Here is a 25,167-nt window from a genome sequence, read left to right on the forward strand (position 1 = left end):
GGCTAGATCCCACGAACCGTGAGATCATGACCTGAGCCAAAATCAAGAGTTGGACACCAAACCACCTGAGCCACCCAGCTGCCTCATTATTGCTTTCTTTTATCATATGTTCAAATCTACAAATTATTTTTTTAAGGAAAATTATATTGCAATATTTATATGGACATACAAACTAATAGCTAACATTTATTGAGCACTTACTGAGTAATGGTTGAGGCTTTTATCTACTTTCGTTGGGTTGTTATTTTCACTAATTCTTGTTTATGGGACTGCCACATAGCATTAAATAAAATCACATGTATTAGGGTTGGCATCTAATTTTCCATTATGCATCAGCTTAATTATATTGGGGGAAAAAGTCACATTTTAAATTGATGAGTTACTTAACTATAAAATATCACACTGCTTACTTGTGATGTACTGATTGACTTTATTTTTATTATTTATATCTTGGGCTTTGGTTCAAATGAGAATTAGATTAACTCTTAGTTGGAACCTCAGTACGTGAATTAGAAAAGTCAGAGTTGTTCTGTTGTTTTGGAGGGAACTGTGAGGTTGTGCTTGGAGACCCCTGGGCGCTTCCTGAAATATTGCCAGTGACCCTTAGGGCTCCCTGGAGCATATTTTGAAAACCATGGAGTTCTATTATTTTAGTGAGTCTTTTTCTTCCAGTATTTATTGTAAAATTTGTACTAAAATGTTTTTCACTCAAGTCAGTAATATTTGATGCCGTATTTGACTAAGCAGTTTTTTCCTCTTTATTATTTCATTTTAATAAAGAACATCAATATGAACAAATCAGATTTATGTAAAAATTAGGAATTTAAAATTTTCTATACTTTTGAAGTAATTTATAATTGCTTCCATTCTCCATGCATTTATTTACAGTTAAATTCATTTTGTAAGCCCTATTTCTTTTTTATTTAGATGAATAATACTGCAGCCAGCCCAATGTCTACTGCCACTTCAAGTAGTGGAAGAAGTGCAGGGAAGTCGATAAGCTTTGCAGCAGAATTACAGAGTATGATGTGAGTATGTCTGCATCACACTTCTTACTATTTCAGGTTTACTCGTGTTGATAAAAGACAATAGAAATAACAAAATTTCTAAAACTTAACTTTGAAATGCGCACTTTACAAAGTAAAAATGGAATAGTCTCTTAATAGTTTTAAAAGCAACATGCAGAAGAGGCAAAATAGGTTAATAATGCTCCAGTGGTGCTGTTTTTGAAAAATAAATACTGGTTCATCTTTAAAAAAGAATAAACAATCACATAAATATTTTTGCTTTCATTATTCTCTGCTCAAATCTGTGTTATGGATTGTTTATTACTATTTTAGTTTTAGACTTAGAGGATTTGGAGATTGATTATATTCTTGGATAGTTGAAATGTTTTCACAGAGAGGTTCTCTGTTTTTCTCAAGGATGATAATGATTTCATGAGCCTAATTTAAATTAGTTTTTAGTTTTGATAATATTTGAAATTACTATGTTGCTGAATGTTGAGAAAAAACAGAACATTTAAAAAACACGTGTTCTTTTTGAGAAATTGCACAATCATTCTTTCCTTAAGACTCTTTTCAGCTTAATTTCTTGCTTCTTGCATTGAGCAACATGGCAGATCTTGATTTGAGGAGATGTAGCTTACTTATTAGAAATGTCTGCTGGCATAGATTAGTTTTTTTCTTTATTATTAGTTCAGGAGACAATTACCCGCATAAGTGGCACAACACATTAGAGCTCTTCTATTCCTATGGATACAATATTCATGACCTCCTGGGCAATTTGAAAAGAATGTTTCTGTGGAAGGTTTAAGTATCTTCCTCTTGTGGGTGTATATTGATAGGTGATTATTGTTCAGATATATATGCTATTCATATGCTTGATAAACATACTTTAGACAACACTGAGAATGTGTAGGTTATAGGTTCTCCCAATTTTTGGTGTGAGGATCCTTCTACACTCTTCAGTTGTCGAAGACCTTAAACAACATTTGTTTATGTGGGTTATACTTATTAATATTTATTGCCTAGAGTTTAAAACTGAGGAATAAAAATCAGTAATTTATTTGAAAAACAGTAAGCCTGTTACATGTTAACACAAATTACATATCCCTTATAAAAATAATTATATTCTTAAACCAGAAATTGGTAACATAGTTTGTTAGATAAGATGAGGATAAACTTCTATTAATTTCGGAGTTGTATTAGGTGAACCTGGGTTTTAAATTATGGAAAATGTTAAGGGTTTATGCTGGTGTACATTTTTATGTGATAAGCATTTTCATTTTTAGTTTCGTAGCTTAATGTAAAACATTAAGAATGTTTTATGTTGATTCTATTAATTATGTTTCTGAATACTAAATATGCTTTAAAAGGTTTACAGTAAAGTGAAGAAACTCATTTTCTTGTAGAGCTGGTTCATTGATTTACTTTGTATTTTTAAAAGCTTTTAATTTCAAACTCATAAAATTACAGAGACTAGGATAATGAACTCCATGCATCCATCATCCAGTTTTAACAATAATTGTGTTTTGCTAGTCTTATTTAACCTTTCTCCCTAGTCTCCACTTTTCTTTTATGCAGTATTTTAAAGCAAATCCCAGACACATCATATTTTAAAGCTGGTGGCATTTATTAAAACAACATATTTGTTGTAAATAAAAAACAAGCTCTGTAGCATAGGTCAGCACACGGGCCCACAGACTGGCTGCCTGTTTTGGAAAATAAGGTTTTATTGGACTACATCCATACTCATTTGTTATCTGTCGCTGCTTTCATGCTCTATGACAGAGTATTTGTGACAGAGACCATATGGCCTGTAAAGCTGAAAGTATTTACTGTATGGCCCTTTACAGAAAAGGTTTACCTGGTCTGTAGAAACAGCTCTCTGTAAGAAAGCTGTATTTCCTTTTGTCATTTATACTTTGGAGAGGTTCTTCTTAGTGCATTTGATAGATTGCAGGCCACTCAAAACAGAAAAAAATAAAAGCTAGATTCAGCACTTTCTTATTAAATACTTTTGCAAACATCTTCTCAACTAATGTGCTTAAGCTGGATTCAGAATGCAAAAGTTATTGTTGGCTACAGGTTTGGAAGAAATGTACATTTTCCTTCTATTTCAGACCTCTTAGAGAGGCCACTCCTAATAGTTACATTCATCATTTATAGTCTGAAGTTCGTTTTTTCCCTTTATGAATTGCTTCATAGAACAGGAAAAAAGGGCCCAAATTGGGGGAATCTTTTCAAATTTACCAATATTTTCTATTGATGTAAAGTTTTCAGGCTTTTGATGCTATAAGAATTAGTATACATTTATTCTTGCTTATATCACACGTGAAGTATAGACCTAAGTGTTCATGTTTATTTTGTGTTGTAGGAATTTCATTCTGTGAATCCTCCCCTACTCCGTCCCCCACCAGTCCTATCAGGCCTGTTTGTATTATAGTGCTGTTATTTATTTATTTATTTTAATTAAAAATTTTTTAAAAAGTATTTGTTTTTGAGACAGAGTGAGAGAGACAGCATGAGCAGGGCAGGTGCAGGGAGAGAGGGAGACACAGAATTTGAATCAGGCTCCAGGCTCTAAGCTATCAGCACAGAGCCTGATGTGGGGCTCTAACCCACGTACCTGTGAGATCATGACCTGAGCTGTCAAATGCTTAACCGACTAGGCACCCAGGAGCCCCTATATTGCTGTTTCTTAATCTTCTGCTGTCATTTCACCACGAATGAGCTGTTTTACTCTTGTCTCCTGCCCTCTAAATGAGTAACAATATCGTGTCATTTCCAGGGGATAGTTGCAGTGAAAAGTGTCTCATTGTGAAACACAAATGAAATTGTAATGATCTGTTATCAGATATAGAATTGGCAGCTGGTCTGTGCTATTAGAGCCTTGAGAGAACTGACCATGTTTTAAGTTTGTGTTGTAAATTCTACCAGTGAAGCATTCTTTAGTAAGTGTTCTACAGGTTTTAAACTAAGGGATGAACCAGCAAACAGTTGGTCAGTTGGGCATGACAAGGAGCTCTCCCATACCTAGTCGATATAACTCAGCACATTTGCTATGTGCTTCTTATTACAGCTCTTTGAGTAACATGTGCTAGGAGGGTCCAAGAGGCTTTTCATTTTTAAGTTACTGAACTCAAGTAGCCTGTAAATTACAAAGTGAAACCTTTTCAATCCACATTGCAGGTGTTTTAACAAACTTCTTAAGAATTTTGATTAAGAGCACTTCAAGGAGTTTTCATTGGCTATTTTCTTCTTTATTTTACTCATTTATATATTTCTTGCCTTGTTATATTGTACTTTGTCAGGTTTTTGACCTGGTGATGATTTCAGGTTTCACTGTTTGGTAACATTTAGTAATTCTCATGCAACTAAGTTAAAAAAAATAAAGATTTTGTGTTTACATGTTACTTATATTTTGTAAGAATTCTTCCAAAGGAAAGTTTCATCCATAATTTAAAGTTCGCAGATTAAAAAGAAATTTTTTTAATCAGGAGTGTTTTTATTATCTACAATAAAATTCATTCTCTTAACTGTACAGTTCTGCAAGTTTTGCATTTTTAGAAACCAACATTTATTGACCTCTTATCTGACAGTGCCTAAATGCCTTCAAAAGAGTGTAGCAATAGAGAGGGGTTGTGGAGACATGGGGCTGTCATGTGATAGGATGTGAGCAATTAATTTCATGGTAGCACAAAGGAGCGAGTGATGACCTTCTGAGGGTAAGCTTCCTGAGGTCTGTGCTTCTGACTGCTTCCTGGAATGTCCATTAAGTAGTCTGTGAGCATCTCAAACTTAGTATGTCCAAAACTGAACTAGTACAGTAAGATTTGCTTCTTTTCTGGCAATTTTTGGGATGTATAACGAAAACCATTTATTGCATTTAGACTAGGCATTGCTGCATTAGAGTAGGCATAAACAACTAGAGTTGCCTATGTGAAATAGTATCTTTTGGTTATTATTTAGCATTATAAATTAAGAGCTGTGAAAGAATTATGTTCCCAGTTCTATCCTCAGGTTAATCTGACTTTAAAGAGACCTGATATGTAAACATAGGAAGTAACCATAGATGTTCATTAAACTGACACAGATTCCTTAAAATATTGTGTTTCCCCTCTATGTTTAAGGTTTTTAGGAAATTAGAGAAAAATTCGTAAAGGTAAACAGTGCTGGCATTAATGGATTGCAACTTCAGAGATGCTTTATTAATACTGATGATAATAGTGAATGCTTCTGCAGAGCACAATGTGTACCAGGCACTTCCTGAATCCTTCCATATACCATTTCTTTCTCTCTCTCTTTTTTTTAATGTTTATTTTTGAGAGAAAGAGAGAGACAGAGCATGAGCAGGGCAGGGGCAGAGAGAGATGGAGACACAGATCTGAAACAGGCTCCAGGCTCTGAGCTGTCAGCACAAAGCCCAGTGTGAGGATGGAACTCACAAACTGTGAGATGATGACCTGAACTGAAATTGGACGCTTAACCGACAAGCCACCCACCCAGGCGCCCCTCACCCCCCCCATTTCATTTAATCTTCACACAACCCCATGCAGTTAATACTGTTACTCCCCTCTCATAGATTAGATGAGGAAATGGAGACACAAGTTAGTAACTTGCAAAAAATTGCCATTATAGTAAGGGGCAAAACCTGGTGTTTAAGTCTGGGAGTCTGACTCCATCAGAGTCCGTACTTTGACATATTATGCTAACCTACATTTTGGTCAATAAAACTTTGATTCCAATTTATGAAATTTAGTTTACAAATGTTTACTAATTTCTGTGTAAGTAGTGTACTATAATGAAGTAATGGGAAAGCTGAATAATTATCTTTAATTATCTTTAATTAATGAGGTCTAATTTTTATAAGTAGTATTGGATTGTTACTTTCATATAATAATAGCATTTATTTCAGTTTCCTATACCTGACCACCAAATTATTTTAAGCAAGGCCATGTCAGTAATGTAGAGAAAGTATAATTTTTCATTGAAATTGTATATTTACTACCTATATGCTCCTTATTAGATGCCCCTATTTGTGATATGCCATAATATTGGATAAGGCTACATTGTTGAATATTCAATGTAATATATAACATAATATGAATATTTAAATGTTCCTTTCATATTCTATCACTATTAAATAATTCTTTAATTCCTGATTCCTGATAATTTAAATAACACCAAAATACGTGGATAAACTTATCCTTGTACTTTTTGTGGAATGCATCTGTTTGGATTATTTTAATATATACGTTGGTTTATAGATACAACAATAATGAGGATTTTCAAATTATTTAAAATGGGTCACAGTCTTTCCTTTTGAAAGTAAGAAAATGCTAAAGCTGATTGAGAACACAAAAGTGCCATGTAACACAAAACACTGTGTATCTTTTCAGAAAGGGAAATAAGGAAATGTTTATGTTGCTCCATCCAACTGAATGAAGTGCTTGCATTGAACAAGTGTGTCATCTTATAAAAGAGACAATATGCAATTTTGAATTAGTGCTGAAATACCTCTATCAGTTATCTCATGAAAATAAAGTTAAGTAGGCCTTTGAGTTGAGCATAGTATGTCCATAATTAGTAGGGAGAAAACCATGTTGCTCACTCTTAGAAATGAATCCTTAAAATTCAGGGAGATGGTCATTTTGGTAATTTTGTAATGAAAATCCTTAGTAATGTAGGGAAAGATAGGTAAAAATTCATAGATTCGTCATTCTAAAATTGTAGTGTTGTTGCAAATTATGACTGGAGAATGGGAATACTATCTCTGAACTAGTCTGATGGTGAACCAGGACCTAGCCGATATGCAGTTGCATATAGACTTCACTTGTCTTTAGTGTGAACATTCATACATTCCACTCTGTTCTTGAGTGCTTGCCTAGACTCTGTCTGAGAGTGTTAAATAGCATATATTTTTTTTAATGTTTATTATTTTGAGGGGAGAGAGGGAGGGAGAGAGAGAGAGAGAGAGCAAGTGCGTACGCAAGAGAGCACTCAAGTAGGGCAGGGGCAGAGAGAGGGGGAATCCCAAGCAGACTCCGTGCTGTTGGTGTAGAGCTGGACCCAGGGCTCCATCCCACCAACTGTGAGATTGTGACCTGAGCTGAAATCAACACCTAACTGACACTGCCACCCAGGTGCCCCCACCCCACCTTTTTAAATGTTTGTTTATTTTGAGAGAGAGCATGTGTGAGCTGGAGAGGGGTAGAGAGAGAGAGAGAGAGAGAGAGAATCTAGCATATGGTTTATGTACAGTGTTAACCTTCTAAAACCTGAAAACAGAAATTTTGAAATACATTTCTCAGATAAGGGATTGTGGGCTTGCATCTACTTCATAGGGTTTATTTGAATATGAAATGAGATACTGAGTCAAATCACATAGTTCTTGTTCCTGACACATAGTAAACACTATCCTGTTAGTTGTTGCCATCATCTTATAAAAAATGTTATCATCTAGGGCACCTGGGTGGCTCAGTTTGTTGGGTGTCCTGCTTTGGCTCAGGTCATGATCTTGCGGTTTGTGGGTTTGAGCCCTACATTGGGCTCTGTGCTGACAGCAAAGAGCCTGGAGCCTGCTTCGGATTCTGTGTCTCCCTCTCTCTCTGCCCCTCCCCGCTTGCACTTGGTCTCTGTTTCTCTCTCAAAAATAAATAAACATCAAAAAACCTAAAAAAGAAAAAAGAACCCTTAAAAAATGTTACCATCAGCATATGATTAGGAAGCTTATAAAAATGTTGCAAGTGCAGGGGCAAATGTTTGCAGTTTTGTGGGAATAATTTTTATAATTACAGGGAAAAGTGATTTGTCTACATTATAGCCTGCTGTCCAGTAGAACTCTCTGCATGATGGAAATTTCTATTTCTGTGCTCTTTAGCATGATAGCTGCTAACTGCATGTGCCTACTGAGTACATTAAATGACTGTATTTGACAACACAGAAGAAATACAGAAAATGCAAATTATACATGGACTACTTATTTTCTGGGTTGCTTATATTTTTATCAAATTTGGGAAAATACATATTACATGTTATGACTTTTTTTGATTTAATAATTTTTACTTTTAAATAAGTGCTGTTACCAGTTTTACACTTCTTACTTCTTCCACTTTTATTTTGGCTGTCATTGTCCCACAGTTCTTTAAAGATTTTGGGATATTAATTTTTGGTTAATTTGGTCAGATTTGATTGAGAGGTTTAATATTACATTCATGTTCCATTTTATAGAAAGTATAGATAGTACTGAAATGTGTTAGTTTCTTAAAAATATTCCTTTGTGAACTTATATATTTATTTTTCATCTTACTGAAAGTCCCATGACTGTAGCTCTGAATGTATTGTATTTGATTATCATGCCAGTGTGCATTTAACTAGATTTGAAAAATTACTGGTAGCTGCAATGTTAGCATTATGTTATACAGTATTATGTTAATTCATTTTTTTTAACATGGCTGAGATTTTGAAAACTTGTTATTTTCAAATGTACCAAATTCAAAATTAATTTTTAGGTGCAGTAGTGGGTGGGGGCACCTGGCTGGTTAAGTTGGTAGAGTGTACGACTGTTGATCTCGGGGTTGTGTGTTCAAGCCCCATGTTGGGTGTAGAGATTACTTTAAAAAAAATAAAAATCTTAAAAATGGTAGTGGATAAAAATGGATTCTTCAATACTGAAAATATGTCAGAAAGTGGTTAGTACTTTTGGATAGGAAATGAAAATTTGCTGTCTACCATTATGTATTGATTGCCTCCTGACAATCAAGTCTGTTGATACGAATGTAAATGATTCCTAATATGAAAGAGATATAATTTTATATAAAAGAGTAACAGATTTTTAGTATAGGAGAATGAATCCTTTTTATTTTGCCAGTTTGTTGGGTCTAAGATTTCACGGCTGACACACAGCTCTGACTCTAAGGTGTGAGATGGATACACAGTTTTGCATTACATCCAAGGAAATGAGAATTGACTTATTCTTGGATGTATTTTAACATGTTAACATACATTAACATGTTTGTATATGTTTTTGACATACTAAGATACATCACCAAAAATATATATTGGTGTGAGTGTGCTACCTTTTGCAAATAGTTTTTGACATCTCTGCATAGATATTTAAAAAAATCCTAAAATATCCTATGCTTTTTAAAGAATACTTTAGTCATTAGGTTTTCTAACTGGCATAACTTTTTTTTCATGGGACAAAGTATAGTTTACAAACCGCTGTTCTAGGTAAGAGAAGTGGGAACTAATGCTTAATCTTTGACTGCTTTCTTCCTCTTTTTTTTTTCTCATCGATTTCTCTGTGTGAAAGAACCATGTGTTTTGCCATGGCTGAGACAGTGTTTGTATCCTTTTGTGCTTTTTCCTTGCTCCTGTTTTACATGGGTTAGGGGCGTGTTTCTAATAGGGATAACAATACACTGGTAATATGTTTCTTCCAACTATGGGTGAAAGTAAACTTTTTGGGCTGGTCTGGCAATCAATTGATACCTATTTCCTCAACAAAAATAGCATTCTCTTTGTGGAATTAAACCCAGTCAAACTTGGAGTACAACCCATTTCTAAGTCAAATACTGCCTCTTCCAAACTGAATTCGGGTTTCATAATATCCTGTATATCTCTAATCCTTTCGAAGGATATGAACAGAGATAATACTTGTTTTTAATATACAGTAAAACTTATCTGGAATCTATAATATAATAAAATATACGTTACTTAAAGGGTAAATTAGTGTAAAGGACAATAATGGCACATCTGAGTGATTTAGATAGCATGATACAGTGGAAAGGATTGTAGATTTGCTTCTGGGAGATCTTGGTTCACTTCTGCCTTGGTGGATTCTATATATTAAGAACAAAATAACCTCCCCCATGCCCTCAAAAACCTCTAAAAGCATGGAAATATTATGGGTAGGGGGAATTGTTATAGCTACATTTTGTTTAAAATGAAATGTCTTTTGTATTTCCTTATTATAGAAGCAGTTTGTGTTTTTTTCTGAAAAAACATCAGGAGATCTAGAAGGAACATACCATTTTGAACTCACTGAGTTAAACCACTATTAATGCTTTGGTATTTATCTTTTTAGTTCCTTTCCAGTGTATATAATTTTTTTTTTTGAATGTTGAGAGAGAGAGAGAGACAACATGAGCAGGGGAGGGTCAGAGAGAGGGAATCACAGAATTCGAAGACAGGCTCCAGGCTCTGAGTTTGCTGTCAGCACAGAGCCCGATGCGGGGCACTTGAACCCTCGAACCGTGAGATCATGACCTGAGCCGAAGTCAGACGTTTAACTGACTTAGCCACCCAGGTGCCCCTCCAATGCATATAAAAAAGCTCATATTGTAACTACTATCGTATAACTTAGATTTTTACTTTTAAAATACCATAAGCTCTTTCCATATTGATAAGTATATGTTATTATCTTTATAGCTGTAGTGTATATTTTTGTAATACTTCAGCATTACAGATAGGATTGTAATGAACTTTATAATACAGTTATAAATCTAATCTTCTTTCTCTTCTCCCCCGACTCATTGTTTTCTTTCTCTCTGTACTATGTGTGTGTGTGTGTGTATGTATGCATGTGTGTATCTTTGAGCATGTGACTAGATATTTTGTTAGGACTAATTCTTTTAAGGTTTTTGTTGACCTTTCATAAAGGCTTTAATGAAATGTAATTCCACCAATAGTATATATAATATACCCCTTGCCAGTATTGAGTAATGTGACATATATATGCTTACATTTATTTATATGTAAATAAATAAATAATTGAAGTAAATTGACAATATTATGTTAGTTTTAGGCGTACAACATCATTTAACAATTCTGTGTATTATTCAGTGCTCACCATGATAAGCATAGACACCATCTATTACCATACAACATAATTATAGTATCATTGGCCATCATCCCTATGCCGTACTTCTCTCCATGACTAATTTATTTTATAGTTAGAATTTTGAATCTCTTTATCTGTCTTTTTGTCCATCCCCAAGTCCACCTCCCCTCTGGCAACCATCGTTTTCTCCTCTACATTTAAGAGTCTGTTGTTTTGTTTATTCATCTGTTTTGTTTTTTAGATTCCACATATATTTGAAATCATACAGTCTTTGTCTGATTTACTTTACTTAACATAGTACCTCTAGGTCCATCCATCTTGTTGCAGATGCCAAGACCTCGTTCTTTTTTATGGTTACGTAATATTCCTTTGTACATAAACACCATGTCTTTATCCATTCATCTGTTGGTGGACACTTGGGATGCTTCCATACCTTAGCTATTGTGAGTAATGCTGCAGTAAACATAGGGGTGCACATATCTTTTCAAATTAGTGTTTTCATTTTCTTTGGGTAAATACCAAGTAGTAGAAATACTGGATCATATGATATTTCTCTTTTTAAGTTTTTGAAGAACCTCCATACTGTTTTCCAGTGGCTGCACCAATTTACATTCTTACCAGCAGTGCATGAGGGTTCCGTTTTCTCCATATCCTTGCCAACACTTGCTGTTTCTTGTCTTTTTGATGAAAGCCATTCTGAATGGTGTGAGGTTATCTCACTGGTTTTAATTTGTGTTTCCCTGATGCTTAGTGATGTTGAACATCTTTTCATGTGTCTGTTGGCCATCTGTATGGATTCTTTGGAAAAATGTCTGTTCAGGTCTTCTGCCTATTTTTTTTCATGAGATTTTTGGGTTTTTTTTTTGATGTTGCGTTGGATCAGTTTTTGGTATATTTTGGGTATTAACCCCTTATTGGATATATTATTTGCAAATCTCTTCTTCCATTCACTAGGTGGCCTTTTGTTTTATTGATCCTTTCCTTTGCTGTGCAGAAGCTTTTTATATATTGTTGTAGTCCTAATACTTTATTTTTGCCTTTGTTTCCTTTGTGTGAGTAGACATATCTATAGATGTGTTGCTAAGGCCAGTGTCTGAGAGATTACTACCTGTGTTTTCTTTTAGGAGTTTTATTGTTTCAGGCCTCACATTTAGGTTTTTAATTTATTTTGAGTTTATTTTTGTGTATAATGTAAGAAAGTGGTCCAATTTCTTTTCCATGTAGCTGTCCAGTTTTCCCTGCACCATTTATTGAAAAGACTATCTTTTTTCCATTGCATATGCTTGCCTCTTTTGTCATAGATTAATTGACCATACAGATGTGGGTTTATCTCTGAGGTCTCCATCGTGTTCCATTGATTTATGTGTCTGTGTTTTTTGCTAGTACCATACTGTTTTGATTACTGTAGCTTTGTAGTATAGTTGGAAATCTGGGATTGTGATACCTCCAGCTTTGTTCTTTCTCAAGATTGCTTTGGGTATTTGAGGTCTTTTGTGTTTTTTTATTTATATATGCTTACATTTATATGTATTTTTATTCATGTGTATTTAAAATACACATGTTATCATGAAAGAATTATTTCAGTTTAGGTTTTAATTGGTAGCGCATTCACACATTTAAAAATAGTTACAGTTATTCAGTGAAAAGTTCTATCCTTGTTGCTTGTTTTCTTCCCTTTGAGTTACAACTTCTGTCTTGTGTATTCCTCCAGAGTTTGTCCACGTATAAACACATAAGAATATATTCTTATTTTTCCTTTGTACACATGGAGTAACATGTTATAGACATTCTTTTGTATTTATTTAAAAATTTTTTGGGGCGCCTCAGTTGGTTAAGCGTCCAACTCTTGGTTTTGGCTCAGGTCATGATCTAATGGTTTGTGAGTTTGAGCCCTGCATCAGGCTCCGCACTGACAGCACAGAGCCTACCTGGGATCCTCTTTCCTTCTCTCTATGCCCCTCCTCTGGTCTTTCTGTCTCTCAAAATAAACTTTAAAAAATTTAGTAAAAACCCTTTTTCCAAAAAAATGCATCGGGAGATCTCTGCATAGCAAAATAAACAAAAGAGAGAAAAAGAATGTTTAAAGTCTTCCTAGTATTTTTTAGTTGAGTTACTGTTTCATGAACTAAAGAGCCTAAATAAACACAAGGGAGCCCTTTATTATTCAAAGGAAACTGAGGCAACTTCTAAGTGTGTTACTTAACTCAGAAGAGGTAATAAGATCTTCATACCGATAAGCAAAAAGAAGAAAACAAAAGCAATTTGTACTCCCTTACCAAGAGAGACTCTTATGCTAGGGTGTGTGTTTATGTGTCTGATATCATTTATTTAAGTTTTTAGTAATTTTTAGCTATTGCTGTGATTTTTGGTACCCTTCTTCTCCCCACCCCCACCTTAATATACTGTGAACAGTCTCTGTGTTATTAGACAATTATTGTATGGATCTCTTTTATGCTACTAATCGCTTGTTATGGAACCATTTGGTTATTTCCTCTTTTTTCACTTTTATTAAAAATAATGTAATAAAATCCTGATACCTATTACCTTAAAGTCTTAGAAGAATTTTTGAATCTAAAACCTTTTTTGATAGTAACTTACTAATTTTTCTTACAGGAAAATTGGACTGATTTATGTTTCCATCAGCAGTTGTGGGAGTATCCCTCTTCATCTCTCTCCAATATTTAATAGTTGTGCTATTTTACAGCTTTTTTTTTTGACTACCGAGTTTGAAAATAGTTTAGCCATTTATATTTCTTTATTTGTGGGCATTTGTTCATATTCTTAGTACAATTTTATTGGGTTCTTGCTTTTCCCTATTGTTTACTGAAGCTTTTAATATATTAAAGGCATTGGCCCTTTGTTGATCATATATGAAAGTCTCTCCACCCCCCCATCTTTTTGTTTTTTTTAAGGTTTGTTTATAGGGAGTGGTTTCTTTTTAATATGCGAGTTTTCATTTTTAATGTAGCTAAATCAGTCTTATACTTCTTTATTGCTTCTGCCTTTGACAGAAAATCCTACTCTCAGGGCACCTGGGTGGCTCAGTCTGTTGGGCGCCGACTTTGGCTCAGGTCATGATCTTGCGGTTCGTGGGTTTGAGCCCCACATTGGGCTCTGCGCTGGCAGCTCTCTCAGAGCCTGGAGCCTGTTTCAGATTCTGTGTCTCCCTCTCTCTCTGACCCTCCCCTGCTCACGCTGTCTCTCTCTCTCTCTCTCAGAAATAAATAAAAACATTAAAAAATAAAAAGAATACAGACTGTTTGAAAAAAAAAAAGTCCTACCCTCAGTTTTTGTACATATCTTCTGGTACTTACACTTCAGCTTTTTAATTTCTACAGTTTAATATTTAATACATTATTTTGTTGTATAGTGTCAAGGAGGGTTCTAAGTTAAAACAGTTTTTAGAGGGGCGCCTGGGTGGCTTAGTCAGTTAAGCATCCTACTTCAGCTCAGGTCGTGATCTCGCAGTTCGAGCCTCGTGTTGGGCTCTGTGCTGGCAGCTCAGAGCCTGGAACTTGTTTCAGATTCTATGTCTCCCTCTCTCTCTCTGCCCCTCCCCCGCTCATATTCTGTCTCTCTCTGTCTCAAAAATAAATAAACACACACACAAACCAGTTTTTAGATTGTATTGCCAGTGGTCTAACCACCATAAATTATATATAAGCCTTCCTTTTCCCTCAATTGAAATGCTACCTTTATCAGATAATAAATTATTATTTTTGAATTTTCTGCTTTGTTCTATTAAATTGTCTATTCCTTTGCCAGTACTACATTACTTTGGTTATTATAGCTTCTTAATATGTTTTAAAATTTGATATTATAGTTCAGGGTCATCCGCATAACTTTTCCATTTAAAATATTCCTTGTCTCTTTTCCTATTTTTATTATTCCAGATGAATTTTTAGGGATCATTTTATGAAGTTCCAAAACAAATTCTAAGTGCAAATTTTAAGCAGTTTCATTTTTCTTTTCTTTTTGTGCTTTCTTGCTGTATACTTGGATTTCAGACATTGGTCTTTTGGTCTTTGCAGTTCATTTTACTTTTAAAGTTGATTAATGAAATAATTTTACATGTAGAACAGTTATTTGAAGCAGCACTGGATGGAAACTAATGAATGAGTTGGTTAACTAGTGTATGATGAGAGACTCGGAAGAACTTCTCCGTTTTCTTTAATATTTGTTTTTCTTGCTTGAATGTAGAATTGTGCTGTGCCTGCAGTATGTAAAAATCAGCCAGACTATTCCCTCAATTTTAAATCATGCAGTCATTGTCTTATTTTTGAATGATGAACATGACAGGGAACAAAAGACTAGCTTAATTTTTTTATAGCTATGTAAAATTGTATTCTGACTAATGAAATTACTTATATGTAAGGGTATATATGTAATATAAGTTCTAGAGAATAAATGTAGTTAATATATTTATTATATAAATGCATGAGCTAATTTAAGCTATCAAATAGATTTTATTTTGACCATATTACCGAACCTGTTTTATAGTAGATCTATGCACATTTATTACTATATATAAACCCAATACCAGGTCTAATTTAATCTTTTTTAAACTGAAATTTCATTGTTAATACCATGTGTTGCAGTCCACTTGTAATGTAGTGATGCCCCAGGGCACCGCAGAGATACTCTGCTCCTATGATAAATGGTCCCACTTTGCTACGCTGTTTGATTTTACATATTTTTATAGAGTTTTTACGTTTTCTCTCTTCGCAGCTACTAATTTTGTGGCTGTCAGTGTGCCCCACTCTGGCAGTGTTTCACTTCCCCCTTTTTTGAATGCTGCTTCACCGGTCTACAATAGGCTAGCAGTCAAATTTGTTCGATTTGTATTTAAAATAAGAGTTCACAAGCCGGAGACATTCTTCTGAGAAAAATCCTATGATCTTTGGTGCATAAACTTAGTATCAATTTTGAGAGCTGAGTTAACTTACTTCTTCGTTCTGGTTTTGGCTCTATCTTTAAAGCTGAAGTTGTCATATAGCAGGTCAGAGTTTATTTGTAAGTGCTATGTTTAGGACTAAATCTGTTTCCCCAACACAGCCATGTGAGGAATTTTAGTTAGATTGGTGGGTTAGTTCAGTGCACACGTTTTTTTCTTTTATGCATTAAAAATGCCTAAAGCAATATTTTCAGCTATGCCTAATTATTATTCATATCATTTTGAAGAAGTAGGCAAGATCACTGCCTGGGGTAGGTGAGGATGGGAAGTAGGGAAGCTGGAGGGGAGGGTAAAGGTTTGTAATGGTAAAGGGAGTTAGGGAGTGAAAGCCTGTTAGGAATATGCTTAGTCTTGCCTAAGTTGTCATAGACTCATCATCTACAAGGGCTCTGACAGGGAGGCTGTATAATTTCTGTAGCAGTGCTTAGCTGCTGGAGAAGAGAGATGATTAGTGATTTGAAGGGCAGATGTAGCAGAATATGGAAATTTAGATGTTCTAATCACTGAGACTAGGCTGGTGGGGAAGGAGGCATAGAAAGTATGAAAGAGTTGGAAAAAATGGGAGAAGGAGAGGGTGTGGAAATTTCAGTGAGGTATAAAAATAAGTAGATTGGAAGTGGTAATTAAGAGAGCTGAACGAAGGGGCGCCTTGGCGGCTCAGTCTGTTAAGCATCGGACTTCAGCTCAGGTCATTATCTCACAACTCGTGAGTTCGAGCCCCATGTAGGACTCTGTGCGGATAGCTTAGAACCTGGAGCCTGCTTCACATTCTGTGTCTCCCTCTCTGTCTCTACCCCTCTTCCACTCATGCTCTTTTTTCTCTCTCTCAAAAATAAATATTCAAAAAAATTAAGAAAAAAGAGCCGAAGGAATAGAAAATGTAACAAAATGGAAGCATCAGCTTGGACATCTCAATGTCTAGGAAGACTTTCCTGGCCTATTTTGTCTTGTTAATTGGCTTTGTGTGTGCTGTGGCACATCATCGTCTACTCTTAAGAAGTCCTTATTGTGTGGCAGGAATCTTTGCTTGTCTGTTTCTGTTCCCCACTGTAAGCTACATGACTACAGAGATTGCTTTAATTTGCCTGTTTTTCAGTACCCTGGTACCCATGAATGCCTGGTAGGTGTTAAATAGAATAATAGGAAGTTGTGTTCACAGTGGATAGTAAAGTTTAGGTAGACAGTCTTTATGGGAGCTGCTTATGCTGAGAAGCGGTCAGAAGTCTTCAAAATAGAACAGGTAGGAAATTGGGATAGGGGTAGTCTATCTCCTACTATATGTCATATTAGAAATTCAAATTACTACTTTATTTTGGTCATCCCCTGATTTTTTTAAGGTTTCAAACATTTGTGAATCATACATCAAGTATTTATTTTGCTTCCTTATTCTTAACTTGGGAACTGAAATTTTACCATTCCCATTATTCTCTTACTGCATTAACTTTAGTTTCTTCTTTATCTTTGCCTCATGAGAAACATTTTTAGGTGTAATGCTCTTATCTATATTTAGAGCATCTCTGATTTACTTGAGATTTCTACTGTGTCCTTAGAAAATTGTAAGATATATGTAGTGTTTGGTTTGTAGAAGGAAGTTTGTAGAAGGAAATGTTTGTCTTGTGGAGTCATACAAATATGAATGAATCCTTTTTAGCTCTCTTTTTTTTTATTAGTTTTCTTTTTTATACTGCTGTGAGATCTTTGCTGTTTATAAAATTCAAATGATAACATCATTTTTCAGATTTCTCATGTGAATTAGATCATGTATGTCAGTCATTTATATAGGAGATTGATAGGTGTTCAGTATAATTCTCTGGATGAATGTCTATGCCTTTTAAATTAGTTTGACTTCATAGAATTATAGATAGAATTGAACTTCAGCATATCTTTGTAGAACCACCTATCTGTCTTCATTCAGGCACAAAGCAGCCTGGTAGTATCAATTACTTAGACTGAATGGAAAATCTGAGAGTCTTTAGAAATTGTTTAAGGCAGTTTTTTTACTTACTGGTGAAGAAGCCGAAGCACAGAGAGAGAAGGTGGTTTGCCCTAGAATGTGTTGTTGGTTAGTTTTGGTTTCAGGATCACATACCTGGTCTTCTGAATGTCAGTTCCATTCACTTTCCCAGACCCTTTCTGTTATAAATTAGTGTTAGTTTGACTATTTGTCCCATATTCCTCATTAAACTACCAGCATGACTCAGTTCTTTGTTTTACTTTTGTATTTGAGATGACACAACAATATTGGACCCACTTTAAAGTGACGAGTGAGGTATGTACTTGAAGTGCGTATATTTAAAGCACAACTTCTTTATGTGCCTTAATTCCTGTGATCATCTACTATAAACTGCTCTGAAAGTATAAAGACTTCACTCGTGCAGAATGTCTAAATTTCCTGATTAGAACCTGACTTTAAACTGACAAAAAGAGCTTATCCTTAAAATTTTTTGTTCCTTTCATATGTTTCATAAGCTTCCTTTAAGAGATGCAGTGACCTAATTATGACCACATTTCAGCAGCCAGATGTTATTTTTACAAATTATTCTTTGGTTTGAAGGTAGATTTTTTTTTTTTTTCTCTCATCAGCTCCCAACATTTAGCCTAAAGCAGTGCCACCCAGTTTAGTCAGTATGTGAACTGTTGTCATTGATCTTTTATGAGATAAGTGGCTTGAAGTCAGTCCATTAAGGATCTGACTCTTGGACATTTCAACTCAGGTCTTGATCTCATGGTCTGTGAGTTCGAGCCCTGTTAACCAGTCCTCTGCTTCCCTCATTGAGATAGTTTTACTATGAAAAAAGTGGAGTTAAATGGTGTACATAGTGATGCAGTTGGTTCATGTTCTGGTGCAAACTCCTTTACATGTACTATAAAATGTAAAAACATTTTAAATTGATTCATATTTAATTTTTAGTTGAGTCTCTTAAGGCTTCTCGGTATAGAATTATATTGTCCACAAATAATGGTCATTTCTCTTTTAAATCAAAACTTCCAGACTGTTAATAGCCAAGAGTGAGGATAATGGAACTTTTTACTCCTGATTTTAATGGAAATGTTTTTCATATTCACTAGTCCGTATGATGTTGTCTTTTGGTTTAGAGTAGTTTAAATCACTTTGAGGAAGTAGTTTTCTATTCTTGAATTAAAAAAATGAAAGAGTTTACTTTTATCAAATGCTAAAAAGGTAATCTTTGATGTGATGTATGCTTTTTTCACATTTGACCTTCTGATGTGTTACGTTAACAGATATCCTATTATTAAGCCATGTTTACAATCTCATGGCAGCTTATTATATTATTAATGAATTATAGCTCTAAAATAGACACTAATCTAGAACTCACGTATAGTTCTAAAATAGAGAGTAACCCAGAACCCACTTGACTTGTGTGTATCTTTACATATAGTGCTAATACTACTTTGAATTACAGTTTTGGCTCAGATCATTTTTTTTTCTGTGACTTCTAAAACCTTGAAAAATCGTAATTGTAATTTGGAATCACTTCCCAGTTTTACTTGAATGTTTCTGAAGCAAGGACAAAACTTTTTAGAAGGAGCTAAAATCTAATAAAAGAACAGGAACACCATGAACTGATTATGCAGCATATATGGGTAGAACAGTGTGTTAAGCAATCATTCTTTGGTTGCTTGTTTTACAGTACTGACAGATGTCCTGTTTGTCAGACTTTAGAGTACTTTAGAGGTTATGCTACAATATTAGAATTTTAATGACGAAATATAAAGGCTGTCAAGTTAAATTGATGGAAACCAGTGAAGCAGCCTATTGGTTATAAGGAATAAATCTTGTAATGCATTGGTTCCCAGATTTTAGTGTGCATTAGAATTAATTAGCTTAGATCCTTGCTAAACCATATGACTGCTGGGCTGCACCTCTAGGGGTTTTGTTTCTGTAAATCTGTGGTGAGCCAGTAGTTTGCAGTTCTAGTAAATTCCCAGGTGGGACTAATGCTAATAGTCTAAGGACTACAGTTTGAGAGCCCGTGCACTAATGTTGCCTAGCAGATAGCAGAGACCCCTGATTTATCAGTAAATCACAGATTTAATTTAATTTAAAGCAGATGGTGCTTTAAAGGAAACTCAGCAGGTAAACCAAAAGCCAAGAAACTTAATATTTTTCTTAACCTTTATTTTTAGCAGACTCATTAATGGGAGACTGAGGGACAAAATGTAGAGAATTACTGTGCTTCTATCATTGTGATTGTAAATATATTCTTTTTTTTTTCCTCCTAGTGAAGTTGTCCCCAGAAGTAGTAGTACTTCAAATTTAGATACCCCATTCATATTACAGTTAGTAACATTTATAATCAAGGTCACATTGATTATATAGAGACAAAATTTTATCATATCGGTGAAGAGATCATAAATATAAACATTTTTAAGTGGCTGGGTAGCTCAGTCTGTTAAGGATCTGACTCTGGACATTTCAGCTCAGGTCTTGATCTCATGTCTGTGAGTTTGAGCCCTGCATTGGGCTCTACACTGACAGTATAGAGCCTGGTTGGGATTCTCTCTTGGACCTCTCTCTGCCCCTCCCCTGCTTGCGTACGTCCTCACTCATTCTCTCTCTCCCTCCCTCCCTCTCAAAACAGATTCTCTTTCCTCATCTATCTTTTCCCCACTCATGTTCTCTGTCTTAAAAAATTAAATATGAACATATTTATTCATAAATGCATTTATTCATAATTTACTAAGCACATATAGTATGCTATGCACTATGCGTATATTCACATAAGTAATCATAAATTGTGATAAGAGCCATGAAAGAAAATGTAAAAGGTACTGTGAAATAGTGGAATGTGAAAACTTAATTTGGGGAAAGGCTCTCTAAGGAAATTCGTTTTAAGCTGAAACCTGAAGGGTTGGTAGGAATTTTGGCCACACAAAGAGTTACAGGAAGAGGAAGTAATATTACCATCACTAAATAGGCATTGTGCTCTAACATCTTTCCATATATAATTCCATGTAATAGCCCTGTTACTTGGATAATATTATCCTCAAAGTTTAGATGAAGAAAACGGAGGATTAAAGAAATTCAGTAGCTTTATTCTAAAGTTTACCTAACTGTTAAGCAGGGGAGCTGGAATTTTATCAGCTCTGACTCCACAGCCAAAATTTTAACTCCCATGGTACGTTAGGGAGATTTGAGAATATTTTCTTAATTATTAAATAACATAAGTTGTACCTTCCTATTTTAGTTTTTCTTGTTTTTACAGCAGAGCCCTGTGTTCTTTTTCTATAAATTAGACTTAAATATGCCACCTGAGGGATACACACATACATATTATTAATACACAAGTATGTACACCTGCATACATACTTATATATTTATATTTACATAACTTTAACTTTTTCTGATTTTAAAATAACACATTTGAGAGACTTGGGAATCTCTAGAAGAACAAAAGAAGGAAATAATCTTATGATCCAGAGATAACCATATTGACATTTTATTATGTTTCATTATTTCAGTATTTAGGCACTTATGATTTCTTTTGAATAGTAATCCAGTTGTGTATACAAAATTATTACTGATAAATAAATATACAGCATTCAAATGAAATATACAGCTCTTTTTAGAATTCTAGTGATTTTTAAAATAGTTTCATTTCATAATATATTGATTTGGCCTTCATATGTGTAGGTGAGAAGGAAGAGGTTTAACATTTTTTATGAAGTCACATGAAAGCTACTCTGTTATAGTCTTCTTTGGGAGTCAAATTTGGTAAATCATTCTTTAACCTTGTTGGTCTGATGGAGTGACATTTTTATAAGAGATATTTATAATCTAATTTCTGTTTTTTTTCCTCATTTAAACAAAAATTTTTAAATATTTTTTATTTATTTCTGAGAGAGAAACAGCATGAGCAGGGGAGGGTCAGAGAGGGAGATAACAGAATCTGAAGCTGGCTCCAGGCTCTGAACTAGTTGTCAGCACAGAGCCCGACACGGGGCTTGAACCCGCAAACCGTGAGATCATGACCTGAGCCGAAGTCGGATGCTCAACCGACTGAGCCATCCAGGCGCCCCTGTTTTTCTCATTTTTAAGGACTATAAATAACTTTAAATAATAAGATCTAATCTTAACTTGTAGTTTACCATTCAAGAATATTGTGCTAATAGTGTCACTAGTTTTCGTATGTCATTACTTTTCATTAACTGATTTTCATCTTTTACATGAAATTAGTTTTGTGAATACAGCAAAATAAGCCATTTGGATTTCAGCCTTCTATTTAAAGGATAGTCCCACAGGATTATGTTTCTTTCATTTGAATTTTTTAGTCTCTGCCGTGTGCATACTCCTTTGTGTTTGTAGACAGACCCCAAGGATGCCAGAAGAGTTTAAAAATATGTGGAATATAAGCCTTGCCGCATTTTATGTTTATTAACCAACTTTAAAAAATATTAAAGGTCAGATTTTGTTTTTATCAAACTTAACATCTTGCCTTAAATGATATATGCCTATTCCTTTTGGGTTCATTATGTGTCATAGTGATTTGTGTTGAGGTATTTCTTTTGTGCACATCTACCTCCAAAAGATTTTAAATACAATTGCAGAACTTTACATTTGAAACTTGAGAAACAAGGAAACACATTTTAAAAACAAAATCAGAACACCATTGCCTAATAGTCATACATAAATCAGTGAAATAAAATTCATTTTAAAAAGCATGATAATCGTTCACTGTAGTTTAATTTACTGTAACTCTTATTTTGAAGCTGGTGAATGTAAATTGAGTTTAAATATTAGCCAGATATCATATTATTCACATGTAAGCCTTAAAATGATGTGTGTTTATAATTCTTTCATCTTAGCTTCTTTCTTTGGTAGTAAATTTTTATTGAAAATGTCTCTAGTTTTTAAATATATAAAGTACCAATTTTTTCTTCTCCAGCCATAAAAGTCATTTAGAAAACATTTTTCCTTTTTTCTTTATATGCTATTTCTTTAGCATGTATTTTTTCTGTAACTGTTATTAAATCTCTTTTCCGTCTTTTTATTTTTTGTTTAGACAGTTGTTCATCTGTTCATCCAGTCATTCATTAATTCATTCAAGAAATATTTAGTTAATTTCTGTTGTATGGTTGGCATTTGGATTGACGATGTGGAAAGAAAGGGAATGAGAATTCCTCTGTATCTATGCTAGCAATACTATGAAGTATGACTCTTACGTATCTTTTCTCATGCGGTCATCACACAAAATAGGTTTTATCATTTCCATTTTACAAATGAGGATTTAGGTTAGGGAGGTTTAAGGAAGTGCATAGAGAACATAGTTTATAAGTGACAACTATGGTTTGACTCCAGGAGTATCTGATTTTGCAGTGTTGCTTGCCTTCTGATGTGGGAGTCGACATGTAAATAAAGTATGCTTCTTGTCTTCATTGAGTGTGTAGTTTAGTATGGTCTGTGTTTTGTGAAGATATCTGTGAGGTTGCTCAGGAGAGGGGGTGAGGGTCTAGATATCTTTTCAGTCCTTCTCCCTTGCAACCAGAGTCTCTGCTTATTGGGCTTTCTCATAGCATTTCATATGAAAAATGGATTTCGCAGTTAAAAAAGGCTTCAGTCACTGGTCTGGAATTTTTATATGTTTACTTATATGTGTAGGTAGAGAGATGGTCTCTTATGCAGATAGAAATTGAGACAGAATGATAGACAAATATGTGAGAATGATGGAAAAAAATATGTGAAAAGAGTGACAAATAACACTACTGTGGGAATATAGAAGTGGCTAAGAGGATTTTCACTTAGGACAATGAAAGCTTGTGAAAATAATGCCATTTGAGTTCTGTCTTTAAGGTACGGTAATATTTGGCACTGTGGAAAGTTGGGGGCAGGGTGGCAGTGAGGATAGGTAGGGAACACTGCAGGTAAGGACCAGCATGTTCGAAGACCTAGAGGTAAGGATGAGGCATATGGGCAAATCATTTAATATGTTTGGAGAGAAATTTATTTATAGGAAATATAGGCAAAACTGTTCATTGGTATCAAAATATGGAAAGGTTTGAATGCTTGGAATGTTTGGAAAGATAAAGGTATGATTTGTGTTGATACTGATTAAGAAGAATTGATTATAAGCTCCATGTAAGATGGATTGGCTATGGGAAGACCTATTGTATCAGGCCAGGTAATGGCAGTGGGAATGAAGAATTGGAAACAAATATAAGTGATGATGGAAGGATGGATTGTTAGGTACTGGGGACTGATAGAATTAGTGAATTAGTTACCAACTGGGATGCTGATGGTGCTAAGTAGCAAGTTTGAGTGTTGAGCTTTGTCTGTTATGTTAGGTGATTCCAAAAATATACGAGTTTGTTGTACTTGTTTTTAATAAAATGGAAAAGACAGGAAATCAAGATGAAGCCTAAAAATAATGAGAATTTTCCTCCATGAAAGCCTGTTGGGCCACTTAATTATATAGTCAACAGTATCCCTACAGTAAATATAACATTGAGTATTCAGTTGAATCTTTAATATCTTTGAACTCAAGCTTAGGAAATAGCAAATGAAATAGGAATGAAATTAAGTACATTTCATTCATTCATTCATTCATTCATTCATTCATTCACTTTATTTTGTAAAGAGGCTAATGGAAAGTCTGATCTCAAGATTAGTGTTTCCAAATTGTGTGTTCTGGAGCCATAGGAGTTTCCTCATGGAACTCCTGGTTCCTGTTCTCTTATTCTGGTTTTAATCAGAGCAGATCTACATGTATTTCTCTTATGGATTGGGTTTGCATTTTAAAACTTGGTGTTTGAGCAGCATTCCATAGCTTACAAAAGTTTGACACCATTGACTTACAGCAGCGGTCTCCTAAACAGAGTTCAGGGAACTTAAATTCAAATTTAAGCCTCAAAATTTCAACTTTCATGAAGAATTCTTAAGGTACATTGATATTTTAAGTAACAGATGTATATAATTTATAAACAAATGACAGTTGTGATCACCACACGTGTATTTTACTGATGGGGTATGTTAAAAGGTGAGCTGAGCTAGAGGAATGAAAAGGCAGTAACTTTGGAGATAATATTTTAATGAGTATTATTATTTAACTAAGTTTAGTCTTTGAAAGTACTTGGTTTGCTGACGATTTTAAAGTTTCATTCTTTGGTAAAACCCTGGCCAGCTCATATTTTATATTCCCATGTAAAAAATACAAGCATGTTCTTTTAGACAAGTGAATGGAAGTTTGAACTTTGTTTTTGTAGTACTTAGTTATTGTAATTTATATTGAATATACTTGCGATTTTTCTTAGTGTCTTGACATACTTTTCTCCTTTCAGTGTCTAAACATCCATGTGAGGCAGGCAGCTAGGTGGATAATTTTTCTCTTATTTCACTGATGAGGAAA

The 25,167-nt window shown here is 34.5% G+C and overlaps 2 protein-coding genes across 6 annotated transcripts in view; one reads left to right on the forward strand and one right to left on the reverse strand.

The window, feature by feature from the left end:
* Nucleotides 1–25,167, reverse strand: part of RUNX2 (RUNX family transcription factor 2) — a 221,333-nt gene that overhangs the window by 178,474 nt on the left and 17,692 nt on the right. The window lies entirely within an intron of this gene.
* SUPT3H (SPT3 homolog, SAGA and STAGA complex component) overlaps nt 1–25,167 on the forward strand; it is a 538,181-nt gene that overhangs the window by 52,999 nt on the left and 460,015 nt on the right. For all 3 annotated transcript variants that reach the window (XM_077764860.1, XM_077764863.1, XM_077764859.1), the window contains exon 2: nt 928–1,028. In XM_077764860.1, coding sequence (XP_077620986.1) covers nt 928–1,028 — 101 coding nt within the window. The remainder of the gene's footprint in view (nt 1–927; nt 1,029–25,167) is intronic.

Source organism: Crocuta crocuta, unplaced genomic scaffold, assembly GCF_008692635.1.
Source record: "Crocuta crocuta isolate KB4526 unplaced genomic scaffold, BGI_CrCroc_1.0 scaffold44, whole genome shotgun sequence".
Lineage (NCBI taxonomy): Eukaryota > Metazoa > Chordata > Mammalia > Carnivora > Hyaenidae > Crocuta > Crocuta crocuta.